The sequence below is a fragment of the Dicentrarchus labrax genome, unplaced genomic scaffold, assembly GCF_905237075.1.
Source record: "Dicentrarchus labrax unplaced genomic scaffold, dlabrax2021, whole genome shotgun sequence".
Classification (NCBI taxonomy): Eukaryota; Metazoa; Chordata; class Actinopteri; family Moronidae; genus Dicentrarchus; species Dicentrarchus labrax.
The window spans coordinates 1,147,274-1,157,273 of record NW_026136704.1 but is presented as its reverse complement, the minus strand read 5'-3'; the positions used below and the strand labels follow the sequence as shown (position 1 = coordinate 1,157,273).

The window sequence follows — 10,000 nt, the reverse complement described above, 5'->3', positions numbered from 1 at the left end:
TGAGGCGTGTTGAGGAGTGTTGAGGCGTGTTGAGGAGTGTTGAGGCGTGTTGAGGAGTGTTGAGGAGTGTTGAGGCGTGTTGAGGAGTGTTGAGGCGTGTTGAGGCGTGTGTTGAGGAGTGTTGAGGCGTGTTGAGGAGTGTTGAGGAGTGTTGAGGTGTTGAGGCGTGTTGAGGCGTGTTGAGGAGTGTTGAGGAGTGTTGAGGTGTGTTGAGGAGTGTTGGGTGTTGAGGAGTGTTGAGGTGTTGAGGAGTGTTGGGTGTTGAGGAGTGTTGAGGAGTGTTGAGGTGTGTTGAGGTGTGTTGAGGAGTGTTGAGGTGTGTTGAGGTGTGTTGAGGAGTGTTGAGGTGTGTTGAGGAGTGTTGAGGTGTGTTGAGGAGTGTTGAGGTGTGTTGAGGAGTGTTGGGTGTTGAGGAGTGTTGAGGTGTGTTGAGGTGTGTTGAGGTGTGTTGAGGTGTGTTGAGGAGTGTTGAGGAGTGTTGAGTGTTGAGGAGTGTTCAGGTGTGTTGAGGAGTGTTCAGGTGTGTAACTGTCCCGTGTTGTGTCTCTGCAGGGTGAGGACAGAGCTGCTCTGTCTCCTACAGGTAAGAGAGCAGCAGAGATAAATCACCCCCATGGTTAACATCCAATCATTCTTTCATCCGCTGAGTGTAACTGGTTTTATCTTCCAGCCAATCAGTCGCCTTCCTACCAAAACCCAGGGGGCGTGGCCTCCTGCCGGACAGCCAGTCTGAGACCAGAGAGCTTCCTGTTTCGTCTGGGTCAGAAGGAGGAGAAGAGAAAAGGTGAGGACTGGAGCGGAGGTGCGGAGGTGTGGAGGTGTAGGTAGCAGTGTGTAGGTTTGGTGATGACTCCTCTGTTTCCTCCAGGTGATGCTGCTCCTCAGAGCCAGGAGGAGGCTCCAGCTGCTCCTCCTCTGGTTGGAGAAGATGCTGAGCTGGTGGAGCAGCTGCGAAAGGTTGGTTCCTCCTTCTGAAGCCACAATTAATGACCCCAACACAGAGACTCCTCTGGTCCGCCTTCACAGCCTCGCTGTGTTTAACTTTATAACCTGTAGGTTTTAATTCAAGATTTAATCACAGGTTGGAAGTTCAGTGGTGAAGTCATGTGACCACAGAGATTATTGTCTATAATTATCCCATTGTCTGTCTGTCTGTCTCTATCTCTCTCTCTGTCTGTCTGTCTCTGTCTCTCTCTCTCTGTCTGTCTGTCTGTCTGTCCCTCTCTGTCTCTGTCTGTCTCTCTCTGTCTCTCTCTGTCTGTCCCTCTCTGTCTCTCTCTCTGTCTGTCTGTCTGTCTCTCTCTCTGTCTGTCTCTCTCTCTCTCTCTGTCTGTCTCTGTCAAATTCAAATTCAAAATGGGCTTTATTGGCATGAAAGTTTTTTGAAAACAATATTGCCAAAGCAAAGTATTCAAATACAATAAATCAAAGATATAAACATTATGAACATTATATTAGTTATATACAGTGTGTGTGTGTGTGTGTGTGTGTGTGTGTGTAGTATGTATTTGGTGTGGATGTTGATACATTGTGGGCAGAAAGGGTGCACGCTCTCTGTCTCTGAGGAGCCTTTTTAATTGGAGAGGTCGTAGCTGTTTAAATCGAACCAACGAGCTGATCTTAAATAAACGTTTCATATATTTAATTTTTAAAAATTGTCTTCACCTGTCCAACAGTGACCACGTTTTCTGTTTTCTTTGGTTGCCATGATGTTTTGTGTCTTCCTGTTTGGATTGGCAGTTTGTGGTCACTGAGCCTGTACTTGGTTAGGATCTGTCTCTGTCTCTCTCTCCAGAACATCGAGGCTCGTCTGAAGGTGTCGTTGCCTAGCGACCTGGGAGCAGCTCTGACAGACGGGGTGGTGCTCTGTCACTTGGCCAATCACGTGAGACCACGATCCGTCCCCAGCATCCACGTCCCCTCCCCCGCTGTGGTGAGTTTTGTTGTTGTTGTTGTTGTTGTTGTTGTTGTTGTTGTTTATTCTAACGCTGCTCCTCTGTGTCCTGCAGCCTAAACTCACCATGGCTAAATGTCGGCGAAACGTTGAGAACTTCCTGGAGGCGTGCCGCCGGATGGGAGTTCCACAGGTAACACACATATTACCTGTGATCCACCACAGGAACTCTCTGATTGGCTCTCGGCTCCTCTTCAACTAACAGCTTCCTTTCTTCTCTTTCACCTTCCCACCTTTCATTAATCATCTTTGATTCTGTCCATCTCACTCCTTTTATCCCTCGTCCATCCACCTGACACACTCAGGACAGTCTCTGTTCGGTGGGGGACGTCCTGGAGGGGAACGGAGGCGGGGTCTATGGGACGGTGGGCATGTTGCTCTCCATGGCTCCGCCCCAGATTAGCCCCTCCCCTCGTGTCCAGCTGGCAGGCTTTGCCCTCTTCTACCTGTCTGTCATGTCAGTGCTATGTGCCATCTACGTACACCTGGCGCCGCACGTCTGAACCCAACCTGACCAGATACCCCACAGACAGCACAGACAACAGACAGCAACAGACATTATTCTAGTTCACCAATAATAGCTCAGTATCGCAAAATAACGTGCACCAAATGTAAAGTAATAGTTTAAATAAGAGTAATATTTAGACTTGTTTAGAGCAAACACTGGAGGCATTGGGACACGGCTAGCTTGGCCGCTCTGTATATCATCCATTCTTTCTGCCACTTACTAAAGTCCACGTAGAACTGGCTGAAGTAAGAAGTCCTCCTCCGTAGCCACATCCACCAGCTCTTCCTGGAGGATCCAGAGGTTTTCCCAGTCCAGATGGGTCAGGGTACACTCAGTCAGAACCAGATCGTAGACATGTTGTCCAACAATACCAGATAGATATATGTGGAGACAGCAGAGCTAGAGAGAGGACTTTAGACACTGCACACTTTCTCACCTCCACACAGCCGACAGCACAAAGGGAGGCGCCCAAACCTCCTCAACTAACTCCCTTCAACACGAAGGAGCACCTGCTCTTCTCAGAGTTCCTCCCGGATGTCTGAGCTCAGACACCCTGCCGAGGAAACTCATTTCAACCACTGATATCCAGAATCTCTTTCTTTGAGTCACTATCCAAAGCTCATGACCACAGGAGCCAGAAACACAAAACCCGAAAGGATGCGTAGATGCCTTTCTCCCTAGCGATGTCCTTCAGCTCCTCCTGGCAGATCCAGATGTGTTCCTAGACCAGATGAGATATGTAATCCCTCCAGTGTGTCCTGCCCTGCCTTCTACTCTCAGCTGGACATACCTAGAAGCATCCTAAACAGTTACTGGCTCCTTCTGGGTGTCTGAGCACAACCAGCCTGCAAAGGAAACTCATTTCGACCTGTCGTTTCCTCCCTATCACTCCCAGTAGTAGTTTCAGTAGGTCTGCTTTGTATGATGGACTTCTGTGGTCTCTGCTAGGCAATAGAATTCAGTGACATTTTATCGGATCACAATCCAGTGTTGTTTCCACATGTAAAAACAAATTTTATCAATGTACTTTATTGAGTCTAAAGATGTTCAGCTTTCAATGTTTGTAATTGTTTTGTACTGACGAACAAATCAAATCACTCAAGCCTTTAAAGTCCTGAATCCCTGCTGTCAGAACTTCAGGTTTGGACTCAACTTGTAAGACTTGGATTTGGGCCATGACCAAAAGACAAACTTAACTTTGATAGTGACTTGATGTCACACCAAGACCTTCTTGAGGAGCAGAAGGTAAAGGTGTGTTTGTTAGTGAAGACCAGCAGGCAGACAAATAATTACTGGGACTCTATGCACAAAGTTTAAGACCTGGGACTTGTTAGTCTTGACTTGGGACTTGTTAGCCTTGATTTTGGACTTATTAGCATTGACTAAGAACTTGTTGGCCTGGACTTAGGATTTGTTGGCCTATATTTGGGACATGTTGGATTTTATTTGGGACTTGCTGGTCTTGACTCAGGACTTCATAGTCAAGAACAATCCAAAACAAGGTTTTAGTCCACCTCTGCTGAACTTGCCATATGTCCCTTGCGTCCCTGAGGGTTTCTGTTAAGCCATAAAGGATCTTGAGGTCCCTCGGGTGGTTGTTTAAACTTGACAATCCCACAAAGTTGGAGGTTTACCCTAAATCTTGTTTCCTGCCAGTTGAATCTCCGCCCCCTGTGCCTTATGTTTGGTTGCCTGTCTGAGTGTGTTTTTTACAGTTTTTACTGTGGTCCAGAGCCAGTCCCCCCCCCCTGAAGACCCTCCCTGGGTCAGAAACCTGCCAAAATCTGTGTTTTCCACTTGTGGTCTTCCTCTCTTTGACAGTGTTTGAGCAACTCAGTTGATGCGTCGTAAACAAACTTGGGGCAGTCGTCCCTTCATTGGGGGAAGAAGACCTGATGAACGTGTAGGAACCCTTCAGTGTTAGCACAAAGCCCTTCAGTCCCCTGCAGGAACCCAACAAACCCTGGTTCTGCATTTGTTTCCACTGTCCTCCGACTGCTTTGAGAACGACTACCAGGAACTCAATCTGGGCTCTGCTCAGGAGGTGACGTTAAATCCAGGTTCAGGTGTAAAAAGTGTGGTCGATGGCAGCGTGGTCGATGGCAGCGTGGTCAGTGGTGATTGGACGACTGCAATAAGCACAAGAACAGTAACCGCCATTTTACTGCATCTGTATAGAGGAGAGCAACCGGCACTTTAAAGACAGAACTTTAGCTGGACAAACCAACGTGTCTAAGCCTCATTAGTGTTTGTGTAGACGAAGTCATTCAGAGTCAGTCAGGGTTCTGTTCAGGTTCTGGTCAGAACCAGGTTGGCACGTTCCTGCAGTGGAAAGTTCTCCTCTTAACCAGCAGCTGTAATCCAGCTGTTTACTGGTCGACTTTATCCTTTGATGGCACTTGTTTTTTTGTAAGAGATGAAGAGTGAGGATGATGTTTTTTAAAGGACTGTGTTTGTGCTCTGAACATTAATAAAATAAACTGCAGCACCTCGACTCACTGTGTCTCTCTCACTGTAGAAGATCCTTCTGGTTGTATACAGTCCGACCCACAAGGGTTGTTCAGATGTTCACAAACAGAAAGGTCACAATGAATCAAAGACAGAATATATTCAGGCTGACATTGGCCGCGGTCGCCCTGCCGTGGCTGTAGGACTGATGGTAACAGTAAAGTGAGTAAGTGGACCTTGAGTTGAGGTTATCTTCCTGTGTCTCACCCTTTCTGCCCCCTTCAGTTCATTTTCTCATTTTCAGTCGCTGCTCCTCGTTTTTTCTCCTTTGTGTTGCCATGGTTACTGTTATTTTATCCATTCTTTTATTTTTGCCATCTGTTGACCCACCTTTCCGTTGTGTTTTCTTTTTGTCCACCCCCGCTGTGTGTCTTCCTCTGTGGTGTCCGTCCTCTGTAGAGTCAGTTGTGTCTTCCTCTGCACATTCTGGAGGAGCGAGGGCTCCCTCAGGTGGCCGGGACCGTCAGCGCCCTGCTCGACCTTGCCCCGCCCCGACACCCCATCACCCCGACGACGACGACGACCCCGCCCGGACCCTCCGTAAACATCTAGACAAGACGGCCACCCCTGCACATGCTCAGTGCGCCTCCTGTAACGCCCCTGTGGGTTGGTTTTAAGGTGCAGCAGGAGGAGGACGAGAGGAAACCTACAAGCAGATTGTTTTAGATAAAAACCTCCAGAACAACAGGTCTGGATCTGATGGAGACACAGCGACAGGTTTCTGACAACAGCTCAAACTTAAAGTGAAGCTCGGTTTAACTGAGAGAGAAAATGTAACACACTAAATATATGATATTAAATAATATCTGCTCTCACTCAGACAGCAGGAAGTAAATAATCATTCAACTGGAACTGTAGAGAATAAAGTTTAATGTTAGAACTGTTAGAACACTGACTGATGATTAGTAATGAGCTATATGGACGATATCTCAGCAGCTGATTGGGACACTGTTGGAGGTTTGGGGAGATGAGTCATTGGCAGAGGATGCAGCTGTGCAGCCAATCAGCTGCTGTAATAATATTATAATGATAATAATGATAATAATGGTAACTGTCAGTGTGTAGCTGCTGGGGACTCGAACTGTTCCATCATTAAACTCTGGGTTCACAGTACAGTCACAATCTGTCTCATACAGTTTAAGATCTTTGAGTTGAAGAATTATTGAGTAACTTGGCGGCATGAAGCTAACTGCTAACATTGTCCAACCTTATGTTGTAGTTTGTGAATCTTCCCAAACTCTGCTATATATATATTTATATTTATATATTTATATATATTGTGACACTGTGGTTGGCTGTCGGTCTTCAACTGACATTATTTACCTTTTATTTATTTATAAATCTGCTTAACACGCGAAGGACAATGTTTATTTTATTTATTCTATTTAGACACAAAACATGTAAATTCAACAATAAAATCTTTAAAGATTAAAAGATGAGTAAACAAACACTGAATTATAATTAAAGTTGTATTAATACAAATAAGATTAAGCTAATATAGCTAAATGCTAACATTAAAAGTTCATCAGATTGATAAAGTTGGTTTTGATGATGCTAACCGCTAACTGCTAACAATAACTAGTTTAAAGAATGACACTAATATAGCTCGCGGCTAACGGCAGCTAATGTTGATGTAGTTGGTTAATAAATTGATTAAGCTAATAGCTGTAAACAGCTAGCTAATAATTACAGTGCAGTAGATGGTGTAAAGTGCTAACCGCTAGCTCTACATGTTAGCTGACACTGCTAATTGCTAATGACAAGAAAATACTCAACGCTAATATTAGCTTAGAGGCTAGGCTAACATAGCTAGCTGCAAGCCTGAGCTAACATTGATAGAGTCAGAAGCTAATGTAGCTCAGTGCTAATGACTCAATAATATTTAATATTATAATCGGTTTGAATATTGATCGCTAACAGTAATTGTTATGGTTGCTCACTGCTAACACTAGCTAACATTATGAACCTCACTAGTTATTGTTGTTGGGTTAGCGATTATAGCTAGCTGTAATGTAACTCCATGCTAACGTGACTTTTAACGTAATGACGCCAGTAGGTTTGGAGGTTAAGCTAACACAGCTAGCTATAAAGTTAAACATTAGCTTTTTTATGTTGAGTTGAAGCTAATGTAGCTCAGTGCTAATGTTAGCTAACATGTCGCTGTTGTCAGTTGAATCTTTAGTTTTTAGTCTCCGTCAGATCCAAACGTCAGAATTTACACTTTCATATTTAAATTAGTCTTTTTCATCTTTATTGTGTTCGACGGACGTTAGCAGACGTTAGCGACGGACGTTAGCAGACGTTAGCAGACGTTAGCAACGGACGTTAGCAGACGTTAGCAACGGACGTTAGCAGACGTTAGCAACGGACGTTAGCAACGGACGTTAGCAGACGTTAGCAACGGACGTTAGCAACGGACGTTAGCGACAGACGTTAGCGACAGACGTCACGAGATGAAGACAAACGTCGGCCAAACCCTGAACTCTGTCTGAGGATCATTGTCTTCAGTTCCTCAGCTGACAGACGGACGTCGCTGTTTCTGTTCTTTGTACACAAGATTGTTTTTATCTGCACCTTCATATTATTCTCTTATTACAGTCTGAGCTCTGATCACCTCCTGATTGATCCAATCTGAGGGCTGATTACGAAATTAATTACTACAGAAGAAAAAAACACAACTGCACAAAATCAGTTTTACTTTGTAATAAATCAGAACATCGACAGTTTCTTGTTCCCTACGCTGTAACGCCACCGCTCTTTAGTTCCCTACACTGTAACACAGACACACTCTAGTTCCCTACGCTGTTACGCCAGCAGTCTGTAGTTCCCTACGCTGTAACGCCACAGCTCTCTAGTTCCCTACACTGTAACACAGACACACTCTAGTTCCCTACTCTGTAACGCCACCGCTCTTTAGGTCCCTACGCTGTAACACAGACACACTCTAGTTCCCTACGCTGTAACGCCAGCAGTCTGTAGTTCCCTACGCTGTACCTCCCTACGCTGTAACGCCAGCAGCTCTCTAGTTCCCTACACTGTAACACAGACACACTCTAGTTCCCTACTCTGTAACGCCACCAGTCTTTAGTTCCCCTACGCTGTAACACAGACACACTCTAGTTCCCTACGCTGTAACGCCACCGCTCTTTAGTTCCCTACGCTGTAACACAGACACTCTCTAGTTCCCTACGCTGTAACGGCAGCAGTCTGTAGTTCCCTACACTGTAACACAGACACTCTCTAGTTCCCTACGCTGTAACGGCAGCAGTCTGTAGTTCCCTACACTGTAACACAGACACACTCTAGTTCCCTACTCTGTAACGCCACCGCTCTTTAGTTCCCTACGCTGTAACACAGACACACTCTAGTTCCCTACACTGTAACGCCACCGCTCTTTAGTTCCCTACGCTGTAACACAGACACTCTCTAGTTCCCTACGCTGTAACGGCAGCAGTCTGTAGTTCCCTACGCTGTAACACAGACACTCTCTAGTTCCCTACGCTGTAACGGCAGCAGTCTGTAGTTCCCTACGCTGTAACACAGACACTCTCTAGTTCCCTACGCTGTAACGCCAGCAGCCTGTAGTTCCCTACGCGGTGCAGCCTGAAGGTCCTGAGGTAATTGGAAGATCAGGTGGTGACTGTAGCTCCGACTGTCTCTCTCCTCGTGTTTCTGTTGCATTCTGGGACATTTTTATGGTGACAGGGTGAACTGATCTGACACTAAAACACTGAGTGTGTCCTGCAGTCACACTGTCAGTTTTTATCTTTAGTAAATGTATGTGTACAAATATATTCTGTAAATATATACATATATACATAAATATATATGAGGGGCTGGGGCGTGTGTTGCCATGACAACACACGGAGCATCATGGACGCTCAGACGCAGTCCCTAATCTAAGGTCAAAGGTTTTTAAAGTGAATGCCTCTTCTTCTTCTACTCCAATCACCGCAGTAGAGTTCATCAGTCGGCTTCCTCCAGACCGTCACAAATAAATGACCACAAACGTTGCGCGGTGCGTTCACAGACTGAGGACACTTCCTGTTTGTATTCTTCAGTATTTGTGTTTGTTTACATCAATAACAGATCAGTCTGGAGGTCGAGCTGCTGCTGAACTCCGCTGACCGTTTTTAATTTAATGATTATGATATTTTCATGTTGCTGCATTCAGGGGGCGTGGGACATTCTTAACAACTGACGGACAAAATCGCTGTTTGTTCCTATTTCACCTGAATGCAGCATCACACCTTTCAAACAGGTGTGCCCTGAGTTCAGGCTCGCAGGCTGAGTCCCCTTCCATGGAGGGTTTGTGGGAAGCCTGTGAGGCGGAGCTCGGGGCCCACAGTGACTGACGGTTGTCGGTCCGATCCAGTGCCAGCGCGTCCTGAGCGGAGCTCGCTGGAGGTTTAGAGGTTTGAGACGGTTTCATGTTTGTACAGATGTTTTATGTTTTTTCTTCTTGGTGTGTTTCTGTGGCGGTGGCGGGGGGTCATGTGACGGGGGGGGGGTCAGGGGGTTTTTAAAGGACATTCCACCGTTTTTCATGGAGGACAAACAGACTGTCACAGTTTTTACATTTTTCACTTTGTGTTATTTTTTGCTGACATACTGTATAAAGATTTGAACACGCTGTAAGAAGAGTTGAGTTTAAGTGCATTAAATAAATATTTTAATTTGACTTTTCTCTGACGTTCATGAACAGATTCCTTCTTATGTGAGCAGAAACTGTTTGTGTTTATTCAACTGTTGTTTTTTTGCTTCATGAATCTAAAGTTCGGAGGGGTAACCAGGATAAGGGATTAAGCCGGGATATGTTGGTTATCCTGGATGAATTTAGCCTCAAGTCGGCTGCATGAAAGCAGGTTAAACTTATCCCGGCCAGGTTACTATGGTGATTTATTCTCTGCAGTTAGCCTGCTCCAGACCAGGCTAACAGCCAGGCTAACATTAATCCTAGTGATTCACCTGTATTTCCACCGTCAATCCATTAAAATATTACATATTGTCATTTCATTTAAATCTGTTGG

At 45.5% G+C, this 10,000-nt stretch overlaps 1 protein-coding gene and 1 long non-coding RNA gene across 2 annotated transcripts in view; both read left to right on the top strand.

Annotated features, from left to right (window-relative positions):
• Positions 1 to 4,956, top strand: part of lrch3 (leucine-rich repeats and calponin homology (CH) domain containing 3) — a 19,352-nt gene extending 14,396 nt beyond the window's left edge. Inside the window, exons 16-21 of the mRNA XM_051398955.1 lie at positions 553 to 583; positions 671 to 784; positions 869 to 957; positions 1,796 to 1,933; positions 2,010 to 2,087; positions 2,260 to 4,956. Of these exons, the coding sequence (XP_051254915.1) occupies positions 553 to 583; positions 671 to 784; positions 869 to 957; positions 1,796 to 1,933; positions 2,010 to 2,087; positions 2,260 to 2,457 (648 nt within the window). The 3' untranslated portion in view covers positions 2,458 to 4,956. The remainder of the gene's footprint in view (positions 1 to 552; positions 584 to 670; positions 785 to 868; positions 958 to 1,795; positions 1,934 to 2,009; positions 2,088 to 2,259) is intronic.
• Positions 4,957 to 5,522: 566 nt separating this feature from the next.
• LOC127362842 (uncharacterized) lies at positions 5,523 to 8,826 on the top strand. Its single transcript, XR_007884572.1, has 2 exons — positions 5,523 to 7,887; positions 8,122 to 8,826. It is a non-coding gene; the product is annotated as an uncharacterized LOC127362842 (long non-coding RNA).
• Positions 8,827 to 10,000: the final 1,174 nt, after the last annotated feature.